At 32.6% G+C, this 27,423-nt stretch overlaps 1 protein-coding gene across 1 annotated transcript in view; it reads left to right on the forward strand.

Annotated features, from left to right (window-relative positions):
* Positions 1 to 26,671, forward strand: part of PKN2 (protein kinase N2) — a 138,768-nt gene extending 112,097 nt beyond the window's left edge. The window contains exons 9-22 of the mRNA XM_069478175.1: positions 1,454 to 1,597; positions 1,917 to 1,992; positions 2,561 to 2,735; positions 3,263 to 3,389; positions 3,932 to 4,062; positions 4,148 to 4,223; positions 4,299 to 4,390; positions 10,061 to 10,237; positions 14,866 to 14,928; positions 16,122 to 16,198; positions 19,981 to 20,123; positions 23,751 to 23,858; positions 24,085 to 24,165; positions 24,254 to 26,671. Of these exons, the coding sequence (XP_069334276.1) occupies positions 1,454 to 1,597; positions 1,917 to 1,992; positions 2,561 to 2,735; positions 3,263 to 3,389; positions 3,932 to 4,062; positions 4,148 to 4,223; positions 4,299 to 4,390; positions 10,061 to 10,237; positions 14,866 to 14,928; positions 16,122 to 16,198; positions 19,981 to 20,123; positions 23,751 to 23,858; positions 24,085 to 24,165; positions 24,254 to 24,457 (1,674 nt within the window). The 3' untranslated portion in view covers positions 24,458 to 26,671. The remainder of the gene's footprint in view (positions 1 to 1,453; positions 1,598 to 1,916; positions 1,993 to 2,560; positions 2,736 to 3,262; positions 3,390 to 3,931; positions 4,063 to 4,147; positions 4,224 to 4,298; positions 4,391 to 10,060; positions 10,238 to 14,865; positions 14,929 to 16,121; positions 16,199 to 19,980; positions 20,124 to 23,750; positions 23,859 to 24,084; positions 24,166 to 24,253) is intronic.
* The last annotated feature ends 752 nt before the right edge of the window (positions 26,672 to 27,423 follow it).

Raw genomic sequence — 27,423 nt, forward strand, 5'->3', positions numbered from 1 at the left:
TGGTCTAAATTACCAATCCCTGGTACAGTTACTCTTCCAATTTATTTCCCAAAATAACTATTTCTAAAATACACTTTAAATTTGAATAGAACATAATAGATTTCATACTCTATCCCTTCTGTATGCCATTTGCTAATCTTCAAATAATTATATTCTCATACTTCCTCTTTCATGACAAGTATTCTCTTCCATATTAATTATGAGTCAGAGAGAAAAAATGAGATAGGAGGCCCTGGGATCACATACTCATTGCCATAGATATCTTTTTCTGACTCTTTGTGATTGGCTTTGACCTTCTGGAATATTGTTTTGACTAAGTTTTTTTTCATGTCACGTTTTTGTAAGTGTTTTCTATGTTCATTTGCATGAACTAGATTTATAATTTAGAGCAAAAGTTTTTTATTATATATATTAAGAACTTACCTAATAAGATATATAAGTTCATAAATTGAAAGTTGTTATATAAAAGAAGTAATTTATTACTTTGTAGAACCTGAAAGGAAGAACACTTATTTGTTTTTATAGATAATCTACAGAATCCTGAAAAACAAAATAATGGAAAAGCCTGGTATTTTATAATTAAAATGTATATGGATTATAACATATTGGTAGAAGTCAATTTATGGCTTGATCATAACTTATAAACTGTGTTTCTACAGGTGCATTTAATAATTGGTTGTTAAAACCTGAAATATGTTTCTCCACATAAACATTATTTTTAATGACTATAATGTATTCTCTCATATGTATATGGTATACTATATTTGTCACTGGTTTTTGAACATTCAAGTTCTTACTAATTTGCTTTTTTTTTTTTTTAATTTTTTGATGTTAAAATAAGTAAATTTCTTTTTGTGTAAAGCTTTGTGTGAATTTCCCATATTTCCTACCTGTTCAGGCCACTGCACTAATTGGTCTTGCTACCCAGTGGTATTCTTTTGAAAATTTAATGACCTAGTGTTCTTAAAGTGTTTAGCACTATGTGTGGCACACTGTAAGTGCAAAATAAATGCTACTTACCTTTTCCTGGCTCAGCAGTAGGATGAAGAAATAAGAAGGTTTGAAATGGGGTCTTTTAGCTGTAGCACAGTAAGTGATGGCAAGTAGAGGAAGGAAATTCAAAAGATTGAAACCGTGAAAGGGGAAGGAGTTGCTGTGGTCATTTGTCTGTATTGGTTGTTCTCACTCACGTGTTCTTTAATTACACTTCAGGAATACGTAAGCTGGAGAATGTCTGAATATAAGTTTGTTCCTTTGAGTTAAAATGTATAAGTTTGTTAAAGTAATATACAATTGAGAAATATCATAAAACTCTTTAAAATAGTGTGAACTTTGTGTGTGTTATCTTTGTTTATTGTATTTGTATTTCATATTTTTTGTGATATTTTATTCAAGTGTGTGTCCAATGATGTCTTTTCTGTTTTCTTTATTTATTTTTTTTTAATTATCCTAGTCACGTGAGCTGGAAATTTCAGTTTATTGGCGTGATTGGCGATCTCTGTGTGCTGTAAAATTTCTGAGGTTAGAAGATTTTTTAGACAACCAGCGGCATGGCATGTGTCTCTATTTGGAACCACAGGGTACTTTATTTGCAGAGGTAATAAATGTATTTCATTAAATGTGCATATCTACAATTGAAATTATATTTGTAGGCAGCATGATGTGGAAATGGAAAGAGTGTTAGGCTGAAAGGCAAATTACTTGGGTTCTTGGCTGAATTCTGCCTCTGAATAGTTATGTGACCTTGAGACAAATCATTTATTTCCTAGGTGTGTTTGCTCATCTAAAAAATGAGGGGGCTGGCCTAAATGATAACTAAGATTGCCTTAAGCTTTCAAATCTTATAAGTTTAGTGTATTTCATGAACCATAAATCCAGTGCTATTTTCATGTCAACTTGAATTTTCTTCACTGCAGGTTACCTTTTTTAATCCAGTTATTGAAAGAAGACCAAAACTTCAAAGACAAAAGAAAATTTTTTCGAAACAACAAGGTAATTACTCAGAATCAAATACAAAGTGTGTTAGTGTTTTTTTAAATATAGACATTCTAATTACTATTTAAAAAGTAATATTCATCTATTTTTTTTCTTTTTAGATGTTCATTCGTTTCTAATTTTTTTATTAAGGAATATTTTAAACATTTCCGTAAGTGGAGAGACTCGTGCATTGTAGATGCACCATCACCCAGTTTCAACAATAATCAACTCGTGGCCAAATTTATTTTATCCCTATCTCATCCACTTACTACTTTGTCAGATTATTTGAAACAAACCTATGCATCATATTGATTCATTGTAAATATTATAGTTTGTATCTCTGAAAAATAAGGATTCTTTTTAAAATCGTAACATTACTAGAGTTAAGAAAATAAAACTAGACTTAAAAAAACAAAAGTATTTATTTTTAAAACTATTGATGCTATTTTGCACTAGCCTTTAATAGCAAATAGTTAAGAACTCTTTATAAATATAAACTGATGCATATGATTTTTAAATTATGGCTTTTGGTAATATATAAAGAAATTACTTGTTCTGTTTTCTTTATTCTCAATGTCCACAGGCAAAACATTTCTCAGAGCTCCTCAAATGAATATTAACATTGCCACTTGGGGAAGACTAGTAAGAAGAGCTATTCCTACAGTAAATCATTCTGGCACCTTTAGCCCTCAAACTCCTGTGCCTACTACAGTGCCAGTGGTTGATGTACGCATCCCTGAGCTAGCACCTCCAGCTAGGTATGTGTCTTAAGATTTTTAAGCATCTCTTATACAAAATAGTTATTGTGACATTCTCACATATTAATTGCAGCAGGTGTACTTAGAGTCTCATTTTTTTTTCAAGTAGTATTTTGAAATTAGTGTTGTGTTTACTTAAAAAATTTAGTCCAGGCATAGTGGCTCATACCTATAATCCTAGCACTTTGGGAGGCCAAGGCAGGAGGATAGCTTGAAGCCAAGAGTTGAGACTAGCCTGGGCAAGACCATGTCTTTACAAAAAATTTTTAAAATTAGCTTGAGTGTGGTGGTGCATGCCTGTAGTCGTAGCTACTCGGAAAGCTGAGCCAGAGGGATCACTTGAGCCTGGGAGTTGAAGGTTGCAGTGAGCTATGGTGATGCCACTGCACCCCAATCTGGGCGACAGAACAAGACCCTGTGTCACCCCGCCCCCCCCAAAAAATGGAAATTGTTTGCTTTAATTTTAAAGCTATTTAAAATGTGTACTTTCAATTACTGTTTTGGTAAATTACTTTATCTTCTGTAAGTGATTCCACAGTAACAAAATTGGACTTCGATCTTGAGCCTGAACCTCCTCCAGCTCCACCACGTGCTTCTTCCCTTGGAGAAATAGATGGCTCTTCTGAATCAAGAGTTTTGGATACACCAGGACAGGCAAGCCATTTTAAACCTTGCATAATTCCTCTCACCAAATGAATTAGCTGTAAAAACATCCTAGTGAATAAAGTAATAGTTGCCTCTGTGAACTATGTATTTATGGTTCTTATGAATAGACTATTCTCAACTAAATTAGACTGAGTTGACAAGAGATAACTAAGTTCTTAACATTGGCATGCCATTGTCATTAGCCTCTGGATGTTCACTAGCCAGTAGAGATGGCTTATTAAGCTAAAAGGAGCATAGGAACATGGTTGATACTAAATGACATGTTGCCTAAAACACTGTTCATCTTCTAAGTTGGTTAACAGTATGCATTGAAGATAATAATAATGTGTTAGTTTTTCATATTTTTTAGATATATGTAATATAAAATTAAATTAATGGCCATAAGAATGAATAACCAATATCTGAATTTTACTTTTCTTTCTAATATTTATTATATTGACTTTTGAAATTTTTTCTTCAATTTTATCATTACCAAATAAGTTGTTTTCTGTAGGTTTCTGTGATTTACTGAGTATTTTAATATTTTACAGGATTCAGAAACTGTTTTTGATATTGAGAATGACAGAAATAATATACTTCCAAAATCCCGGTCTGAATATGAGCCTGATATTCCTCAATCAGGCCTAGAATATAGTGGTATTCGAGAACTTGAGGATAGAAGGTAAAGAATATATACAAAGTTTTGCTACTATATGTTTCATACCATACTTTATTGCCTTCTTTTTAATTGAAATTACTGTTTTCAGATATCAGCAAAGGTTTCAGTTTAACCTTCAAGACTTCAGATGTTGTGCTGTCTTGGGAAGAGGACATTTTGGAAAGGTAATCTTTTGGAATTTTTTGGAATACTTAAAAACTTAACTTATATGTGAAGTAATTATTTTAATCTTATTTCAGGTGCTTTTGGCCGAATATAAACACACAAATGAGATGTTTGCTATAAAAGCCTTAAAGAAAGGAGACATTGTGGCTCGAGACGAAGTAGACAGGTTAGTTTTTAAAAATGAAATCGTTTAATTTTTCTTAAGTTGTCAGTTAAGAGGGTTGATGTATATATTGCAACAGCAAAATTTTCTAATTTCATAGTAATGTGTGAAGAAACTAAATAATATATCTATATTTGATGTAAGGTAGACATTCATCAAATACTTCAAATCAAATACACCAAATTCTTTCTAGCCACTGCCTTTTCCCTCTTCTTAAATAACTGATTTAGTGGATACCAAGGAAAGGTGGTGAAATGTTTAAAGTAATTCTTAAGTTTTTTACACATGGGGATGTTAAAGTGATTATATGGAATAGGAGCACTTATTCATCTGTGGTTCAGTTAGGCTGTATCCCATTTCATCTGTGGAAATGATAAAATGTCATGTATAAAAAATGTGCAGTTAATTGAATGGTTAATATATTCTGCTTTTTAAAATACATATTCTCCTCTATTTTTCTTAAAATTATGTTTTTCGACCATAGCATTTAACCTTTCTGGGTCCAAGTTGTGGATATATCTTTTTAGATAATTACTGAAACGCAAGCATTTAGGGGATAAAGATTGTAATTCGGTTAGAGAGTATACTTTCAAATGACTATCTTAATAGAAGATGATTAAAAATATAAAGTATTACATAAAAATGGCATATTTATCACAGAAAGAGGCTTTTATTGGATATTTATTAGTGTTTTCCTTGTACCACTGGGAAGCATCTATTGATATTAATGGAAGATAGCCCTGTATAATGAAGAGAGTCCTGGACTATGAGTGAGAAGACTGACTCTTCTAGTCCTGATTGTTCCTCCTTAGTAATGATTTGACTAAACAATATTTCATTGAACATCTTTGAGTCCCAATTAACCCATATATTTAAAAATAACTATTTTTGTAATGCTTGCCTTACTGAATTGTATTAAGTGAAATATATATATATATATACACACACACATACATAAAAGGGCTGTCCAGAAAGTATCCAGCCATGTAATATGAAAACTATTATTAACAATGGCTGGATACTTTCCAGACAGCCCTCGTATGTGCCAAATCACTAGAGTTTTGTTTTTGTTTTTTCGAGACTAGATCTCGCTCTGTTGCCTTGGGCTGGAGTGTAGTGGCCTGATCATAGCTCACTGCAACCTCAAACTCCTACATTCAAGCCATCCTCCTGCCTCAGCCTCCTGAGTAACTAGGGTTACTGGCGTGTGGTATCGCACACAGCTAATTTTTTTTGTATTTTTTTTTTTTTTTGTAGAAATGGGGTCTTGCAATGTTGCTCAGTCTGGTCTCAAACTCCTGGCCTCAAGCGATCCTCCCGCCTTGGCCTCCCAAAGTGCTGGATTACAGGTGTAAGCCACTGCATCCAGCCCCAAATTGCTAGTTTTAATGTTTTTTCTACTATACGAGTAGTTCTTAGAATTAGGACAAGTCTTAGAAGATTGAGATTTTTTTTTAATGTAAAAAAATCTTTTTTTGTTAAATTTGCCTATTTATTTTTCACTTCTTTTTTTGTTTACCATTTCTCAGAGTCTGAAATCACATCAAAATAAATGCTTTCTTAATATCTAAAACTACTCAGAAGATCTTGCTAGATAGTTATAAAATACTGAGTACCATATTACATGCGTGTTTAGAACTATGTTTTTTGTGTTACAAAGCAGATGATTAGAGCAAATCTTTGATCCTACCTTCAGTTTGTTTATACTTGAAATAATAGAAGGATCAAATGTTTTTCTTTCCTGAAATAATATTCGCTTTATTTCAGATTTGTAAATGGTAAATTCATTTGTTTTCTAAAATAAATAGTAAACTGGTTACTGCTTCTATTAATTTTTGTTTATATAGCTTCCTGCTACATTGTTACTTCTTTGAGCCGAGTCTTTGTAGAACACTTTATAATTAAGTCTAGATAGAATAATATTAATATGGCTATTAAATAGGGAAGTCTAGATCACAGGAATGAGCTTTAGCCTAAACCTAGGCCATTACCCCTACTGAAAATGAATCTAGCCTTGGAGAAAAGTGGATAAGTGATACAAAGTTAACTTCAGTTTTAAATCTCTGTACTTTTCAGTAACATAGAATTTTAAAAATCTCAAGTAGAATTGGTATAAAAAGAGAAATGGAAAATTCAAGAGTGAAAAATGGAACTCACTCTTAGAGAAATGTGAGGAAAGTAGGAAAAAGGAGTAATTTTACGTTTCTAACATATCTGGAGGAAGGCAAGAAAAAATCAATTTAAAAAATAGTTAAAAGACCAGCATATTTTTAAAAGTATTATGTCTTTTTTCTTTTCTTTTGAGCCAGGCTCTTGCTCTATTGCCCAAGCTAGAGTGCAGTGGCATCAACACAGCTCACTACAACCTCTAACTGCTGGGCTAGAGTGATCCTCCTGCCTCAGCCTCCTGAGTAGCTTGAACTATACAGGCATGTACCAGCACACCTGGCTAGTTTTTCTATTTTTTATAGAGGTGGGGTCCCACTCTGTTGTTTAGGCTGATTTCAAACTCCTGGCCTCAGGCCTCCCAAAGTGCTGGTATTACAAGTGTGAGCCACCACACCCAACCAAAAGTAATATATATTATCACTTGCAAGTATGAATAGTATATAATTCAAACTAAACTGATTATAACTAAAGAGAATTTTCTATGTTCACTTCCTAGCTCATCCTTTAAATAGATCCATAGAATTCAATGTTACTGTTCATTAGTGGTTTGTTTTTTTAATAGATGTTCCAGAATACTTGACAGTTCTTAATGACAGTTTTCTTACATACTCTAAATTTTCTTTCCACAGTCTATATTATGTTACCCCTTTTTAGAAATCATAGAAATTCTCAAATCAATCTCTTTTTATATGAACAGAAATTATGGATTAATTCCAAAGTAAAGTAATTCATGTACAGAGATCACACTCAGTCTACTACCATTAGTAAAACACACTGTGAGTTCCATCTCCCCCCCAACTCCCAAGTAAGGATGTTAAATTTATGTTATTGCAATGCATCTTCACTCAGCTTCCTTTCCTTACCAGTTTATATTTCAGCATAACAGAATAGGGTTGGAAGTATATTTTTATATTTGTAGAACAAAGCACAGCTAGCCAGCTTATGTAAAGTTCAATTCTAAGACTTTACCCTTATTAATGATGTGGTTTTCCTCAACTAGTAACTATTTATATAAGCTTTCAACTTTCTAGCATATCCAGTAATGTAACAAACTCTGAAGGAAGTACATAAAACATGTTAGGATGGAACTAATCACTTAGCCAGGGAAACAAGACATAAATTAATTATATAATAAAAGTGGCTAGATACGTTTGAGTTAAAAATAAGCAATACAAACAATAGCACTTGATAGAAAGGAGGAAATCATGATGTATTGATGGATTGAGGTAAAGAGGGTCTCATAAAGGAGATCGGATTTGTGTTCTTTGATAGAAGATATTTGAGAATATGGAGAGAAGAGTGGTGATGAGTTAGAGGAAAATAATTCTGGACCGATTGAATAAACTTTGAAGTTTTGAATAAAGATGGATTGTCACATGGACTTTTAAGGACAATACACAATTTCTATAATGTTGGGACAAGAGACTTCTGCTTTTTTGTGTGCTCTAAAATACATAAAGTTAGAATTATTATGCCAATTTGGATCTATAAAGAGCCTTCCTCCTTTATTGAATTGTCCTAAGACATCCTTCCAGTCCTCGTCATTGTTGTCAGGCATGAATGACATTGAAACCATTTCCAGGGGTAGTCTAACCAGTGATTCTCTATCTTTTATACCACTTACATGTTCAACAGAGGTTTAACCTAACATCCATCCAGTTGAGAACTAGCAATTCACCCATACGTATAAACCATAGACAGTGGGCAATTAAGAAAACATGTTTGTCATCTACATGAGCTGAAAACAGCAATTCAGTTTTGTCTTAATTATTTTATCTACATTTATACAAAATTTTGATTGCCTTGACAAAGCATATTTTAGAATCTATCTTGTAGATACCGCCTAACGCAATTTTTAGCACATTATTTTCCAACAAATTTAAATGGTGACAAATCAAAGCTATTAAGTCTTTTTAATCCTCTAGGAATTTATGTGTAATAATGCCTTAATTCGTAGCACAATTTAGAAGCTTTGCCAAATTAAAAAAAATTTTGTGTCGATATAAGCCTAAAGCTTAAAAAACAATTGTGGCTTTCTATTTCTGAGTATGTGTAAAATTAATAACACATTGTATGAAATCAGGGAGTAGGAGCTCATCTAGAATATGACACTATTCAATAGAATTTAAACACTATATCATAGTAGCGACATTTACCTGTCAGTATTTAAAAGTGAATAGGTGTTTTAGTTCATGATCCAGTAGACAACTATATTAACGTAGCATTGAAAATTCCGTGCTCCTTCTGTAGAACAGGTGTAACTCTCAAATGCTTTCCAGATCTATTTAATTTTTTCAAGTCATAAACAGTGTAATCTGGGTACCCAAATAAATACTTTATCTTTTTTTTAATTAACCTTTTCTGTAAAGTGCAAATGAAGGAGAATGGGACTAACATCAAGATTTTAGTCTGACGTTTTAGTTTGTCATAACAAAATGTTGTTTGGAACAACAACAAAAAGGTCCCAAAACCAAAATCTAAGCATTTTTTAATTTAAAAATAAAAATAAAAGCATTATTAATGCCTTTAGACAAACATCAGTGTCAATCTTTAGTGCTAGTCTTAGAAACAAAGAAATTGCCTGTTTTGTATTAGAAACATACATATAATGTAATTGTTCATGAAGTATATCTATTGATCTTTATTTTGACCAGGCACTAAAAATAAATAAGTTTTCCTTGAATAATATTTGACATAGTTATCTTCTACTTTGAGTTTTAAATCAAGTTGATTTACTATGTATTTTCAGGGGAAGGAAGAGTGGTTTTTCTGTTTTGTGTTGTTTTGTTTTTGCTATTTAGTCAAAATTAATGTTCCAGAGTCAGTAAGTTTGACCACTGTTCTTTGTAGCAACTTGTCATAGTTCTTAAAGGGAAAAATCTATGAATGCTATAGATCTTTCTGTGATACTACAAAACAATTATATTCTCAAGTAACTTCCTTGAAGTATGTTATAGCATTCTCCATGTAACCTCTTTATTTTCCAGTTAGTCTTCTAAATTAAAATTTTATGTAGCGTATCTATACCTCTCAACTTCATATTTTATATGAAAAAAATTTAAATACTATAGCTTATGAGTTATAAATACTGTCCTTGAAATTACCTTGGTCACAAACTTTATATTTTTAAACATATGCTTGTTGCTAAACTCTGTGACCAATTCCTCATGAATTTTCATAATTCACCCTTAATTAAGCCTTTTAAAAAATTAACTGTAACCACTAGCCATATGTGTACTTCTCTGATACTATCAATGTAAACTCTTTAATCTTTATGTCATGTTAATCATTTTAGTTTTCATTAATACATTTCAATTAAAGCTACATATATTAACTAGATCAGATTCCATAACGTATACAGCAAAACTAAGACACATTTTATGATTTTAAAGTTATACTTTAAAAATTTGCTTATTTTAATGTTAGTAATTTGTAAAGAATGTTATTTCTAACTATAATTGAAAGTTTTTAAATCTACATATTCTTCATTGTTTTCTCTTACAGCCTGATGTGTGAAAAAAGAATTTTTGAAACTGTGAATAGTGTAAGGCATCCCTTTTTGGTGAACCTTTTTGCATGTTTCCAAACCAAAGAGCATGTTTGCTTTGTAATGGAATATGCTGCCGGTGGGGACCTAATGATGCACATTCATACTGATGTCTTTTCTGAACCAAGAGCTGTGTGAGTATCTTTAGACATTTATCTTAGTTTTTCCATGACTTCTTTCTGGGAAGGAAAAAACCTCTCTGTGCATTTTAGATCTTTTTTTTTTTCTCAACAGAACATAGATCTCTGCAAGAAATTTTAGAACTCCATACTTACCTTTTTGCCAAATACTTTTTGTATTTATTTACTCTTGTCCCTGTTGAAAATTTCATGGATTACCCTAAATCACACTTGGTAGTTCAGATATACAATTCAGGTTAATTATAGTAAAATTTCATTTTTGCTATTAGATTTTCTCCCTAGGGAATGCCATCCAGAATCATAGCTTTAAAGACAAATTATACTCAAAATACAGTGTTAATTGAAAAAAAATATAGAAGATTCTGAACATATATTTGTATGAAATATTTGTATTTGCATTTTTGAAGGGTAATTTAAAAGAATATGTGTCAAATATTTGCTTGCTTGTGCTTATAATATCTCTGAAAGAATATAAAAGGAACTGGTGTGTGTGTATATATATATATATATATATATTGTCTCCAGAGAAAGGGGTAGAAAGCAGATTTTTCACTATAAACCCTTTTTGTATTTTTTAATTCAATAATATATGAAGGTTTTGCTTATTCAAATACACAAAAATAAATAGTAAACACTTGAAATTATATATATATGCATGTGTATATATTTTACCAATTATTGTCATAATTTTGCAGCTCTTAAATGATAGAGCTAGATTTGAAACTAGGAAAGTACTCTTAGTAACTATACCCTGTATGCTGATGTTTACCAAATTTGTGTCTCCAGCTCTGACTTCTTCCCTAAACTTCCAACTCTGGTAATATTCAGCAGCCAACTTTTCCAATTGTGTAGCTACTAAATATGTCATTTAGCATCTCGACATGAATTCCCAATTTTTCCCATTTCCCTTCCAGCCTCACCCACCGCTCCCCAGGCCTGCTACTCTTCTAGTCTTCCTCATCTTATGAAACAGCAATACCAGTTATTCAAGCCACAACACAGAAAGTCATTCTTGATCCTCTTTTTTCCTTACTTTTCAACATCCAAACTATCAGCAAGTCCAATAAACTCTACTTCCAAAATACAATCCAAATCATTTAGAAAAAAAACCCATAAACCCAATATGAAACCTTTATTGGATTTACTCTTAAATTTTCATCCCATGTCTATATTCTGATGACAGTAAGCAACTGACATTTGTGTAGCACTTTCACACCTTTATTTTTATTTCATCATAACCATTAGAGGTATATAGAGCAGATAGTAGTAGTACTTTCATAACCTTCAAGTTTCAGATGAGGAAATAGGGGTTAGTTCAGTGAGTACTGAAGCATTCAAAAAGGAGACAGAAGCGAGAAAGTAGTAGAAAGCTAAATAATTCATCCCCTGAATATTTAAAAATCAAAAGAAGAGCATTTAGATTATACTGCCCTTGTGCTAATTGCCATGGGAATTTGTTTGTGTTTTTTTATCCTTTTTTTTTTTTTTAAGAAGTAAAAAATGCAGGTCTCCCTAAGGAACTTTTATCTTTGCTGAGAATACAAATTATATACAAATGAAACAGTTAAGCCCAGGAAAAATTCAAGAATAAAATACTGCATTGCAATACTTCAAATCTAACGTACCTCCCTCTGATCATTCAGGTCCCACATCAAGTGCCATTTCTTTGAAGTTTATTTTCTGAGTGCCATATCTAAAACACCACAACATCACTAATCAAATCAGTTCACTGTATTCTATTTTATCTTTTTCATATCACTTTCTTTCTACACAATATCACCTTATTTATTTATTTATTTTTTTACATTTTTGTTATTTGTCTCCCCTCACTTAAAAGGGAGGAGCAAGGACAGTGTCTGTCCTGTCTACTGGTGAAACACCCAGAAGAGTACCTGGCACGTACTAGGCAATCAGTGACTTTTTATTGATTGAGACTATGGAATCAAAATAGTTTGATTTCTAGCTTTGCTGTTTTCTAGTTGTCTAACTTTAAACAAGTAAGTTGCTCTTTCTGAGCATTCTCTGCTTCTGCAAAATATTTATCTTGGTCGGCCCTGGTGGCTAATGCATGTAATCTTAGCACTCTGAGAAGCCAAGGCAGGAGGATTGCTTGAGCTCAGGAGTTCGAGACCAGCCTGAGCCAAGAGTGAGACCCCATCTCTACTGAAATAAATAGAAAAATTAGCCGGGCATCATGGCATGTACTTGTAGTCCCAGCTACTCGGGAGGCTGAGGCAGGGGGATCGCTTGAGCCCAGGAGTTTGAGGTTGCAGTGAGCTATGATGATGCCACTGCACTCTACCTGGGGCGACAGAGGGAGACTCTGTCTCAAAAAAGAAAATCTATCTTAAGGCTTCATTGAAGATTACATTAGCTGATAAATGAAAATAGCTAATACAATACCTGACATACAGTAAGCATTTAGTGAAATATATATTTTAGATAGATTACCCAGTTATTTCTTGAGTATAATTAAGGCAGTCTGTTTTTAAAGAACCAAGAAGAAATCAAGGTATTTTTATAGTTGTTACAGTATTGTTTTGCCAACAAGATAAGTTTGCTCAAAAATTATGTTTAAAAGTAACTATCTTAAGCAATTTTAGAATCACATTTATTTTAATGAAATTCAGTAACTCCTTTAAACTCCTCATAAGTTCTTTCTTTCTTTCTTTCTTTCTTTTTTTTATTTTTGAGACAGAGTCTCACTGAGTTACCCAGGCTGGTCTTGAACTCCTGAGCTCAAGGGATCTTCCTCCCTTAGCCTCCGGAATAGCTGGGATTATGGGAATGTGCCACTACACACAGTTTCTGATAAGTTATTATATAAGATCTAATGTATAATCAAATATTTCTAAGAAGTTACATTTTAAAATTCTCCCAGATTATGGTCCCATTTTTATAAAAATAAGTAAACACAAAACATAGCTGTATTTTTTAATGTGAATATAAATACATTCTAAAAGTTTGGAGGAACATCACTAAAGTGGCATGAGTTGTTATCTCTATGGATGACCATGGAGTTGAGTTGAGATGGATAGATGGATGAATGGAATATTGCACTTTAGGGGAAGGTATTAGGTAAATTTCACAGAGAAAATATTTATGTTACTTGTATAATTACGAACTAATTCTTCATATAGGCTATTCTATACTGAAGACAGATTTGCCTTTTTTTTTGGAGATAGTCTCACTCTGTTGCCCAGACTAGAGTGCCATGGCATCAGCCTAGCACACAGCAACCTCAGTCTCTGGGCTCAAGTGATCCTCCTTATCTCAGCCTCCCAAGTAGCTGGGACTACAGGTGAGCACCGCAACGGCCAGCTATTTTTTTCTATTTTTAGTAGTTCTGGGCTGATTTTTCTTTTTTTTTTCTTTTTTTCTTTTTTTCTTTTTTTTTTTTTAGTAGAGACAGGGTCTCACTCTTACTGAGGCTGGTCTCTAATTCCTGACCTCAAGCAGTCCTCCTACCTCAGCCTCCCAGAATGCTAGGATCACCACCACGCCCGGCCCAGATTTGCATTTTTAAAATTAATTCATTTATTACCTCCCTCCTAGTTCAATAAATCTACCACGTGTCAGGCATTATGCTATGCATTTAGGATAAAAACTAAAAAAGACAAACATGGCCCTATGCCTCAAGATTTAATGTTCTAGATGGGCCTGAGTTTTCTTGAGATCCAAACTCTTACATTCAACTTCTACATTTTGTCACCTGCCCCACAGACAATTCAAAGTCAACATGTCTAAAGCCAAACTCATTTTCTGCACAAAACTTTGGCTACTTCTGTATTTCTTTACCTATTCATTCCACTAAGATAGAAACCTTGACAGTCATCTTTAGCTCTCCCCACTCCCTCATCCTATACAGCTAATGGGACACCACATTCTGTCATGCTAATTTTTCAGTTTCTTTTTGAGTCCAACTCTTAGTCTTTTTGTTGCCACTGCTTTGGACATTCTCATGGTTGTTCACCTGTACTATCATAAAAGCCTTATCTGTTCCTTTTCCCTCTGGATCTCTACCTACTTCTACTCCAGCCTTCACACTGCTATCATAAATGTGATCATTCTTTGGTTAAAATGGTTTGATTCTAAGAGAAAGTATTTTTCAGTATCCATAATGTGACATTCAAGGTCCTTCACCCAGGCTCTCTTTTCAGCCTGTCTCCTACTACTTCTTCGCCTGATACACCCATCCTTTACTTCATCCACACCAAACTTGTTAATAGTTATTAAACATGGTATGCCTTTTACAGCTCTATTTGTTTTTCCGCTTAGGGATATGCCCTGTATTTCTCTCACAAATCTTCTACCTGTTATACTATCCTTCATTTTTATGGCACATTGTATTTCCTCCTACAGAACCAGATCAAATGTCCCCTCTAAAGTCCTCAGTGACTCCACCAGGCAAAGTTAATGGCTTCCATTGTTGAGACTATACTTTTCTCATTTTTTAATTTTACCCCTAATAGCTAGCATAATGTGTGGTACATAGCAAGGACTAAATAAATGTTTGTGAAATTAATTAACTACAGAGTTCTGCTTTGAAGTATAAAAATATAAACAAGGATTCAAAAGCAGTGGAATTTATTAAACTTCTTTTGATTTAATTCTTCAAACAGATTTTATGCTGCTTGTGTAGTTCTTGGGTTGCAATATTTACATGAACACAAAATTGTTTATAGGTAAGTAATTTTTAATTTTTGAATTAGAATTAAAGATAACTAAGAAGGATATTTTGTGTTTAACCAGCTTCTTAATTTTCTCCTTTATCTGATAAGTGCCCTTTAAATAAGTCAAACCCCAATTTTGAAAGATATGTGGTCAGCATAGTAATTACATGATGAACTTTTTGGTTCCTAATCCATACCCATTCCCTAATTAAAATAGTCAGATTACGAGTTGGCTTATGATAACACAGTTCTCAGTAATATTCATCCTAGTGAATATTTTGCATTCAGCTGATCCACTGCAGAAAACCTCTGTAGACGAGTAATACTCAAACTGTCCATGATTAGATAAGTAGCTTGTGCTAGAGTGTAGAATATCACACTGGTTCCCTCATTAAGAAGTTTTGCTGTCAACTGAACTAAACAGTATATTGGTGCCATAGCTGGTTTATACAGTGGTACAAGCTCGTTATTAGACTGTAAACAGGAACAAATAATTCATGGCCCAGCACCTAGTCCATGGACCATACTTTGAATAGCACTGCTCTAACCAGAAAAATTATTATTCAACACTGCGCAAGACCAAGAAAGTTATGGGAAGGCCAGTCAGAATTAGGAGACTATAAAGGTTTATTCAAACTTCTAATAGTGTTTTCAAGGTAAGGTTCTATTTTACTTAATGGATAAAATGTTTTCAACTAGCATAATTTGTAATTAATTAGTATGAATGGATAGCTTTTTCTTTATTTTGAATTACTCTCTTAGAAAGTTAAATCTATCCTCTGATACCTTATTGGTACTGTTAGCTTAACAGTTCTTATGAGTGGTGTATAAGCAAGATTTCAAACTTAGAGTAAATCAGATTATCACAAATAAAAAAATTAATAAACCCTGAGTCAAAGGTGCTTGAACTTCTATGCTTTAAAATATGTATTTATAAAGAGATAAAACATTCCTTATAAAATACATTTTTCCTTTTCTATATAATGGGAAAAATTTTTTTCAGAAACTATATTATGTAAAACAGTAAATTTGCCAAAAAAAAAAAAAAGAATATTTGTGACGTAGTGTTTAAATCTCAAATCATAACTTGGAAAACCCATTTTTAGTAAAGAGAAAAAATAGACCCCTGTTGAAATGAAATGATTTTTTTTACTATATTACCTACTGATTTTATTGATTTTTTTTTTTTTTTTAATCCTGAACAGAGATTTGAAATTGGATAATTTACTGCTAGATACAGAGGGCTTTGTGAAAATTGCTGATTTTGGACTTTGCAAAGAAGGTAATTAGATGTTTTGAAGTTCGTTTTCTAACGAATTACTACTCCTTTGTACTTGGGTAGTTTTCAAGTTTGTTTATGGAAAACAAAATGTACTTTTAACTTTAATTTATTCTTCATTAAGACATTGCAGACTGTTCATATAACCTAATTATCACATTAAGAACTTATTGTGGATGTGAATAAGATTGGGTGTCATAGCATAAAACAAAGATTCTTTGTGTGATTAATAATTTTGTTACTACTTCAGAAAGTATTAAGCACCAAATTGTCTATTCTGGTAGGATTGTACACAGTGTATTACATAGGCCTAATAACTTCCCTCCAGCTTCTTAAATATTAACATTTTTAAATAGGAAGAAAATAGATATAGGTATCTCAAGAATGTTTTCTATATATTCAAAAGTAAATAAATAAGTAAACTGGGGAAATCTGATTCAGAGGTAACATAAGAAAGCATAAAGATCATGGGTTTAGGCAACAGATAGTCCTAGATTTGAATCCTGGCTTTGCCACTTATTTGCTGTGAGTCTTTGGAAAACTTACTTTTAACCTCGTTGAGTATATTTCCTTAACTATAAAGTGGATGTAGTTTTTTCTGTTTAGGAGTACTGTTATAATTAGAGATAAGTATATGACACAGTACCAAACATACTATAAATAGATACCTTTGCATTCAATAGGTTATAGTGTAGCTGACATTGTCTGTCTCCCTCTCAACACTGGTAGCTTCTTGTTTCTTATTCAGGTTTGTTTCTGTAGCTCACAGCACAGTGCTTGGCACATCTTAAGTATTCAGTATGTGTTTGATTAATAAATAGTTAAATGAATAAACTTTGTAAATATTATATCCATCATATAGCCACTAACCTAATTGTTGAATCCAGTAAATTTTTTCCCTAATTGGGCTTCTCTTCATTGGACACTATTGATTTAAATGCTTTCGTTTCTGAGAGTCTGTCCTTAGCCTGCTAGTTTTTGACTAGCAGCTGTATGCTAATGACTCCCAAATTTATTATTTCCTTTTCCATGGGTTCCAACCATTTATATTCAACTATCTACTAGGCAGCTCTACCTGAATAGCCAAGAGACACCGCCAATGCTATACAAACAAAAACCTCCTTATCCTCAGGTAATCTAGTTCCTCTCAGTCTCTCAATATGAAAATGTGGTATTATCTGGGATTCTATCCTATTGTTGACTTTCTACATCACGTTATTCACAAAATTCTGTTGATGTTTACTTCCTATTTCTTAAATCTGTCATTTCCACTCTACTTCTGCCACCCATCATCTTGTTTTGACAAGATGGTTATAACCTTTTAACCTTTCCTGTCTCTAGTCTTTTGACTTCTCTCCCATATCAGTATGCCATGTAATTGCTAAATTGCTAACGGGGCCCATCAAAATACAAATGTGACCATGGCACACGCCTGCTGAAATGGCTAGGACTATGACGTGCACTGTTCACCCCGATCTGCCTGCCTACCTCTCCAGCCACATCTCTCGCTGCTCTCTGTCTAGCACTTTGCTCCAGTAACAATGTGCTGGTTATGGTCTGTACCTCTCCAGTACTATCACCCATCCTAAATCTATTTGCTAACATTTGTTCATCCTTCTGATTCAACTCAAATGTCACTTCTCCAGGCAAGTTACCTGAGATTTCCTCTTCTCCTTCCCCAACTCCCAAGTCTGCTTTAGGAATCCTTCTTACTGTTTCTACATTATCTTGCTCTTACCCTATTATTATAAAATTATCTTTCTGTCTATATACATATATATATATATATATATATACACACACACACACGCACACACACACACACATATGCTTTTTTCCAGTTAGCTGTAAGCTCCTTAAAAAAAAGAACTGTGTCTTATTTTCATCTTTATGTTCCTACCACTTGGCACAGGTGCCTAGAACATAATAGATAATTGGAAAATATATATTGGATAACCAGACTTTACTAAATAGTTTCCTTTGTTATCATAGAAATATATATAGTAGATTGTAATAATAATAGCTAAGAATTTTTGAATGCTTACTGTTTGCCAAGAACTTTGCCAAATGCTTCAAATGCATGATCTCACTCAATTCATAACAATCTTACAAAGGTAAATAGTATTGTTAACACTAATATACAGATGAGGAAACTTAGGCTTTGATGTTAGACAACTTTCCCAAGCTGTCACAGTTAACAAGTGGAAGAGCTGAAATTTAAACCAGGTCTTTATTACTCCAGAGCCTGATATTAACTATTTCCATGGAGTTTTACCAATCTAAAGTCCTAGCTATTTGGGCCTTAGTCTCAACTTCCTTTAAAGATAGCAGGATGAGAAGATTTATCAAAATGAATGAAACATGATAACTATACTATATTTGGCATGACATGTATATATTACATTAAAATATCATGATTTTATATTTATAGTATTACTATAAATAAGACAAGGCAAAAATTTAGAGGACTTGTGACTTATGTAATATGCTCTAGTAGTGAACAGAGCACAGAATCAAAGTCAAGACACATAAAATCTATTTCTGTCTTTGTTAACTAACTTTGTTCCCATAACTTTGGCCAAGTCACTAAAAGGCTGATGTAGAACTTGTATAGGTATTATATCACTCTTTTTTAAAAATAATGCTTTATTGAAGAATATAAAAAAACAACATGATAATGTTGAAGAAATTTTGCATAAAAGAAAAAAATCTCTACTCCAATGTACTAATAATGTATCCAATTATGCCCTTCAAGTTTTGGTCCATAGACATACAAATTCATTTATGTTTTGCAGTTATTATATATACATACCTTATTAAATTTAGAATTAAGAGCCTTTCTTTCACATTCTTCCATAAGGTGACACTTATAAGAGTTTTTAATTTAACACTTTGGAATACATAGAGACTTATCGTCAATATGCAGAATGTTTATTTGATTAATGTATTACTAAATTATGAGAAACATATATTTGAAAACTAGTTAGCTAAAATATTAATTCAAGTTGAATATCCCTTTTACAAAATGCTTGGGACCAGAAGTGTTTCAGATTTCAGATTTCTTCAGATTTTGGAATATTTGCATATACATGAGATATCTTGGGGATGGGACCCAAGTCTAAACACAAAATTCATTTATGTTTCATATACACCTTATATACATAGCCTGAAAGTAAATTTATATAATATTTTTAATAATTTTGTACATGAAACAAAGCTTGTGATAAGTACTTTTGTGTGGAATTTTCCACTTATGGCATCATATCAGTGCTCAAAGAGTTTCAGATTTTGGAGCATTTCAGGTATCAGATTTTTGGATTAAAAATGTTCAACCTATACCATCTCCCTATATTCTGTGACACATTTGGTCAACTCAGTTACCTAAGTGTTTGCTTTTTGGTTTTTCCTAACTGTACTCAATATTATTTTTATAATGAAGTAAATAAACTTATTTAAAAGACTGGATTAGAAGGATGATAGAAATTAAAGTTCAGAATCAGTTCCTTTTGTTATACCTTGTTAGCATCTCTTGTAAGGTAATGACAAGAAAGAAAAAAATAAGTAAAAAGTATGGAAATTTTATGTATTTATTTTTACCAATTAATGATAGAGTCACTATTTTGCAGTTTTCTGTATATCAGTCCTTACTATTTTCTTTAAAAGTCTTTGATACGTCTGAGTTTGTTCACCGTGCACAAATGCACAAGATTCCCAAGGATATCTTCTAATTTATTATGCTAGATTATTTTATTTGCTAACAAATGTTTGTATTTTATCTTTTTCAGGAATGGGATATGGAGATAGAACAAGCACATTTTGTGGCACTCCTGAATTTCTTGCCCCAGAAGTATTAACAGAAACATCCTATACAAGGGCTGTAGATTGGTGGGGCCTTGGTGTACTTATATATGAAATGCTTGTTGGTGAGGTAAGTAGTAAGAAATGAAATAGGTGAGAGGGAAGAAAGGAATGATGATTGAAAGAACAAAGCATATCATTTATAAAACCAGCTAATATGTCTTCTGCATGAGTGGAATTTAAATTTTATCAATATTTATAGTATACTAATACTTAGCTATGCTTCTGTAATACCTTCACTAGTTTTTTAAAGATTTTTATGTGATCTGTGGAATGCATTACCAGTACTTTGAAAATAGTTCTCATATTTCAGGATTGTGCTGTGGTTATGTTTTATGATTTTGAGACATGATCATATGTTATTTTTCATAGGGAATAGAATTGCAGGAAGACTAATGAGAACAATGTAATCTCTGTAAAGAAAAGTCAATTATACATTGGTCAAAAATAAATGTTACCTTCATAAACAGAAGAACAGTGTTGAAAAGATTAACATTTTTTCCTACTGTTTTCTGTAGATTAACTTAAAATAAATTTCTGAGGATAACTAAGTTGTACACAAAAATTCTTACCATTTAGGAAACAGTGAGCTAATAAAACATTAGTAATAGGCTAACATGTTATAAATTGTTAGGAATGATAAATTGGGGTGGGATTGGGAAAGAGTAAATCCTTTGATAAGTGACTGAACTCTCTTTAGAGGGACTCGATCCGGAGATGCAAGAAAAATATTTTTATGGAATTGGTTCATTCTATAGTTTCTGCATTGCCAACAACCTTCCTTGTACATTCAAGGCATGAATAAGTTAGCAGCTAAATGAATGAATGATCAAATTACTGAGTATCAGAAATTTCTAAAGTTTTGCTCTGTGCTTGTCATTTACTGGCACTGACTCCAAACAAATAAATGGGTTTGGTTTATCCAGATGGATAGCCCCTTCTGGTATGTCACATTGGAGTGGATTTTCTGGAAAAGGAGGAGAAGAAATGGCTAATTAAAATGAAGTTTACCATATAGTAGGCATTATTCTATGTGCTTTATAAATATAGCTCATTTAATTTTGCAGTAACCTTTAATAAGCTCAATACTGGTCTTATGCCCATTTTCAGAGGAATAAATGGACACACAAAGATATTAATAGCTTGCTTAAAGTCACACAGCTCTCATGTTGTAGGGCTAGGGTTTTCACCCTGTCACTCTGGCTTCAGAACCTATCTCAAAGCATTATGCTTTGCTGCACCTGGACAGAGTATTGAATTCATCCAGCCTTGTTTCTACTCCTGAGACCAATGGTCCAGATTTGAATTTTTCAACTCTATTTAGAAAAGCAGTTATGCGGTATTTAGGATGGAAAGATTTGTTTTAGCCCTAATCCATAGTAGTTTTTACTTTCTGAGGGTGCCAGAAGTTCTCACAGTAGTTGTTTCTGTAAGCTCTGGCATACTTGAACTACTTCCCTCTTCCTTTTTTTAAGAGGACCATTTTTGTTGCTTTGCTTTTTCAACATATTATTCAAGTAAGTATGAGATTTAATTATGTGCTTGCTTAAAATTTACTCTCCATCTTACAAGTGACATGCAAATGAGTTTATTGTTAGATACTACAGAATTAGTAGCCAGTTGATTCTACTTCTTCCTATTCTAAAGCCATTGGAGGGTTTTTCAAAGAACAAGTAAGGAAGCTGCTGTTTCATATTTTTTAAAAGAGCTTCTAACTGACTGAGCTTTTACTTTCATAGAGGATAAAAGACAGTGGATCTGGCTATCCCTTCACAGTTGCTTCTTGGAATTTCATTTCTCTTTAATGCCTCCACAAGAGGGTAGTTGGGAGAAGAACTAAACTTGAAACTATAATTTTATAGCATTAGTGAAACTTTGGTGATAACGGTGTTTTTTTTTTAATCTGTGATGAAAGTGAAGTTTGGCTAAAGTTTATGTCTGTTTTCTCTATTATTACAAATAATTGAAAACTCATTGGAGATAACATTCATTTTCAAATTTGTATTTGTGTACTTCTAATAGTTCTGAGGACTGGAAAGACTTGAAGAATAATTTAACATACCAGGTCCCCTTTGCTCTGTGCCAGATGAGAGTGAAAGTGCCAGAGAAATTTAAAGTAACTGGACACTAACATTAGATGCTATGAATGTTGACATCTGAACAGACTATTGGATTCTTTTTATGTGTGCTTAAAACACATTTGTTAACCTTCTGTTGTCATCCCTGTTAATTTATAATCTATTGTATTTGTAGAAACAAGGTACTTTAACATTTTTAAAACAATGTAGGTATTTCTTTGCTAATCAGAGACTTACAGAGTGTTAGTTTTCAAGTACAAAATTGTTCAAGCAGAAAACCAAAGCACTCTCTGTATTACCACTTGAAATTCTGACTGGGAATGCTTGTGAAATAGAATTTTCCACTGACTTGCTGTTTCAATCCTCAAAAGAAATTAGATTATCCCACGTAGCAGGTATTTGATTTCTGTATTTTGAATGAGTGAATGAACAAACTAAGGTTTTGATAACTGAAAAGTTTGAAATTTTCTTAGTTGTGAGCAATAAGATCGGCAGTTCAGCCTTAGGAAGTTGTATTCTAAATTTATTTTCACAGATTTCTTGGGTTAAAGGTCCCTCCGTTTCCACTGATACTGCTTTCTGCTTGTCTTTTATTCTTTAATACCTTGTAGGAAGTAAGCAGCCAAATCAAACCTGATGAGGCTAAGAAAGCCTATATCTCCCCCACAGTCAATGAGAAAATAGGGTTAGAGATACTGACTCATTTTAGTGATTTTAAGGTATTAAATGATACTCAGACATTTGTTTCCTGATTTTGAAAATAACTGAGTGAACGCTAAGACATCTGAAATTCTGAGGCAATAAGTCACCTTTGATGGACAAGTTTTCAGCACAGTTGAGAGTTTATGCCTTTGTACATTAAGTTGTTATACTGAATATAATGTAACTACTTTTTAATGACTCAGTGTCATTATGGCGATTATACAAAATGATTTTAATACTGTGCTTACCAAAATGCCCTAAGATTTACATATACCTGGCAATGTATGCCTTTTGAGTTCCTTTCAGTCTAATTTGTTGCCAGCTGCTCCTTAGTACAGTCATTATGCCTACTAATCTCTAATTGTGTTTTTCTACCATTAATTTGCTATTAACTTTGAAATCCAAAGCACATCGCTATCTGATGTATGTCCACAGCTTCCCTTTATTGTAACAATTACTACCGTATTTACCATACCCATTTGCTCTTGTCTTTCCACAAGATTGAGCTTCTTAAGGATTTTGTCTGTTATCTAAATATTCCCCACTATCTAGTAGATACTCTAAATATTGACTGACCAGATAAATGAATGAGTGAATGAAATAAATTGGAGTGGAGTAGAATGAAATGGAATGGAATTAAGTGAAAAATGATACTATATGATATGAACAAGTTTTTTATAAGGGTCTGTAAAATGAATTGAAAGATTTTGGTAAGAGTATATGGTATATCCTCTAGGTAATAGATGTATATCTATTGTGACTTATATAGTTCTTTTTTATTGTTACTGTTTTGGTGGGTTTGTTTCTTGTTTTTGTTTTTTTTTCCCACTGCCTGGATGTTGTTTTTATTGTGAATGAGTGATACAGTTGTACTGTATTAAAACTCATTTTAACTTACTCAAAGATATTTCTTCCAGTCTCCATTTCCTGGTGATGATGAAGAGGAAGTTTTTGACAGTATTGTAAATGATGAAGTAAGGTATCCAAGGTTCTTATCTACAGAAGCCATTTCCATAATGAGAAGGGTAAGAATTAAAATAAGTGTAAGAACTTTTTTAAAACAACTTTCATTTTTATATTGAAAGAAATTTCCCAGTAGAACTTTAGAAATTTTTTTCAGTTCATAGATGTTGCATGGTTTAGACAAAGAAACAAAAAATATCTAAATCTTTGAAAAGTTATGAGAATCCTTATCAATGAAGTTTATTTTATTGATCGTATTTTGACTTTTTTACTTTAACATTGTGTTAGCTGTTAAGAAGAAATCCTGAGCGGCGCCTTGGAGCTGGTGAAAAAGATGCAGAGGATGTAAAAAAGCACCCATTTTTCCGGGTAAGTATGAATATTTAAAAATTTTTTGTGAAACTAGAGCACTAAAGAGTAGGAAACTAAACTGGTCATTTTATATTTTGTGATCCAGCTAATTGACTGGAGTGCTCTGATGGACAAAAAAGTAAAGCCACCATTTGTACCTACCATAAGAGGACGAGAAGATGTTAGTAATTTTGATGATGAATTTACCTCAGAAGCACCTATTCTGACTCCACCCCGAGAACCAAGGATACTTTCAGAAGAGGAGCAAGAAATGTTCAGAGATTTTGACTACATTGCTGATTGGTGTTAAGTTACTAGACACTGTGAAACCAAGCAGACTGACTCACAAGACGACCTCTTAAAAGCAACCTTCCATTTGCTTTCTGTGCCACCAATAGCGTCTGAGTTGCTTTTTTAAAAACACATGAAGATTTGTTTCAAAGTACCATTCTAATACCTTCTTGAAAAGTGGCTTCTCAATGTATTTTCAACATAAATCTGAGCACTGGAAACAGTTTCATGGAGTTTAAGCTGAATGAACATCGGCCATGAAAATCCATCACAAATGAATACTTTTGGATCAATAGTCCATTTTAAAAAAAAAAGGAAGAAAAAAAAAACCACTCTTTTATAGTCCCTAGCTTTGCCATATGCCTGCCTTAAGTGGATGGAAAATTAATAACTATGTTTTACAGAAAGAAAAAAAGGGCTTGGAATGCTATTACTATTCACACGAAGTATGATTCTGTTTGAATAAGGCAAATGCTCTTATTTTTTTAAGGAAATTACTGTAATATCAAAAAGTGTAGTGGCAATGTGTGCACACTTTTTAGCTTGATTTTTTAAAAAACAGAATGAATTAATGTCTTGTTTTATAAATTTTCTATATTTATTAGGGGAAAACTTTTTATTGCCTTATCTTTACCAACCATGTACCAGAGCCTCATAACTTTCCAACAGAGCTGCTTGCCAAACAATTCTTCTGCTTATTAAACAATGCTGAAACAAACAGGAACGTCAGCATTTACTTAAAATGTTAAGAATGAGAACTTCTGATCAGCCTGAACCAAGATACTGTGTTACCTGTATGCATTCCCAAAGTCTAGACACTCAGTATGTTCTGTCATATCTTCTTCCATAATCAGTGAACTGATTACCCCACTTTTTTGATATTCATTCTACCTTTGTCAACCTAATTCATCTTGTTTTTGTGTCTGCTGTAGAAGGGAACTATAACTTTCTTGAACCGTAGGGATTATCATTGTATACATGCTGTGAACATGTATATGTGCAAGTTGTAATGTATTCTATGTTGTAGGCTTATTATTTAACTTCACCACTTCATCACTTTTGTACAGTGGCCAAGCAGACACCTCAAACTCCAGCATTTACATTAAGTGCATTTGTATATTTTAGGCCACTGGGTCCAGATTTTATATTGGCAGTTACCGAGGGCAAAAGCAATATATTATAACAGAATGTATAAATATTTTTGATAAAACAGTCTATATTTTATAAAAAATTATTGTAACACTAAAGCTGTACCTCAAAAGTCTCAAAAATAATTTGATCAAAATAGTTTTTACAACTCTTCAGAGGATCCGTTTGTGGCTTTTTATACTCTTATGGGGATGTCTTTTTGCAAATCATGACTTTCCACTTGCCTATAGTTTTCTGTTTGTCATATTTTTCCCTCCTAGTGCACGACTTCATTGTTTTTTTCTTAGTTTAATAATAACATCTTTGATCCTGTACTTAGCATGTTAGGGTCATTTTACCTCAGGAATAGCAAGCTGTTAACTAACCATTCTGAATAAACCATTTAATCACAGTGAGCTCATCTCTTAAAAATTGTTCAAGTTTAAATCTTATGAAAGATGTGAAAAAGCACACTGCTTTATTGAGAGTTGAGCTAAAAACATTTATAAATATTTCAGCCTTGCTGGGATGTGTTGTCATGTTATCATTGTACTCTGAGAATGATTAAAATTGTCCAGAGATGATTCATGCTACCTTCCAAATTGGTTATTACCCAAGATCCTTTGAGAGAAAATCTTGTAGAAAGAGGGAACGATATGTTGTTCAAAGTTATTTTGAAATGCCAGTTAACTTCCTTGGCAAAGGGCAATAGAGGAACTTAGCCTAATTATCTGGCTTTAATTTAAACAGTGTTAACACAACATTTTTAAAATAAAACACTAAATACTTTTGAGGTACAGTCCGCTGACCTTTTCTGGTTCTCAAATATGCAAAGAAAGCAACGTCTAAAATATTAGGCTTTTAGCATTAAAAACTGACATAGCATTTTGTAACTACACCATGTACAGAAATTTTTTTTAATTGAAGTCAATCACTAAAAAAAATTAGAGGGCAGGGTATATTCTCACAATTAAGCTAAAGAAAGCACTAATTTTTTTCTGTAGTTTTTAAAATATATATATTTTAGTCAGATTTAAAATTTTAAGCTTTATAGAGTGTACATATATTTTGCTATTACTGTATGTGTATGTGACTGCTCAAGCACTTTGTAAGGAAAACAAGATATTTTAGCATGGTACACTATGCATTTAAATGAAATGTGCCTTTAACTATGTTGTTCTAAGAAAAAAGTGTTTTGCAGTCATACAATTACCACAAATGCACAAATTAAAGTTTTAAATAGCTTGAAATTTGTAACTTTGGTTTTCAGTATTATTTCCTTATAGAGGCTTCCTATTTATTAAACTATGCTTTTGCTTTTCTGTGTTCAAAATCTCAAAGAATAATTAATTTAGCCTTCTTGGAAGTACTTTTTGTCCTGGAGAAGGCTAAAACCATGAAAATTCAGAGCAAATCGCCCACTTCACTGGAAATAATGGAAAAAGTTTGTATTCTACTCCTGTAAAGTCAGTAGCATCTTTTATTTGATTAATATTTATGGAATGCTCACTGTGGCTAGCACTGAGAATAGAAAGATGGGGGGGAAAAGCAACAAGGTATTCATAAATTAAGAACAGCCTGCATTAATATTAAAATGCAAGCACCAGTATTTGTACTTTTGTTTAAGAGGCAAATGAATAAAACAGAATTTTAGCCATTTTATGGTCATCTTAGAAAAAAATTACAAATGTAATATTTTAGAAATATAAAATTATTCATATTCTCCCTGTAACATAAATGAGGACATAATGGAAATTGTTGTTATATGTTGACTTGGTTAAAGCTGCTTTATAGATTCAAATCTAACAAAATTTTTGCAGGTACTGCCAGTCTTCCCAAAGCAACTGAAGGAGTGAA

Source organism: Eulemur rufifrons, chromosome 8 (assembly GCF_041146395.1).
Source record: "Eulemur rufifrons isolate Redbay chromosome 8, OSU_ERuf_1, whole genome shotgun sequence".
In the NCBI taxonomy this organism is placed as follows: domain Eukaryota; kingdom Metazoa; phylum Chordata; class Mammalia; order Primates; family Lemuridae; genus Eulemur; species Eulemur rufifrons.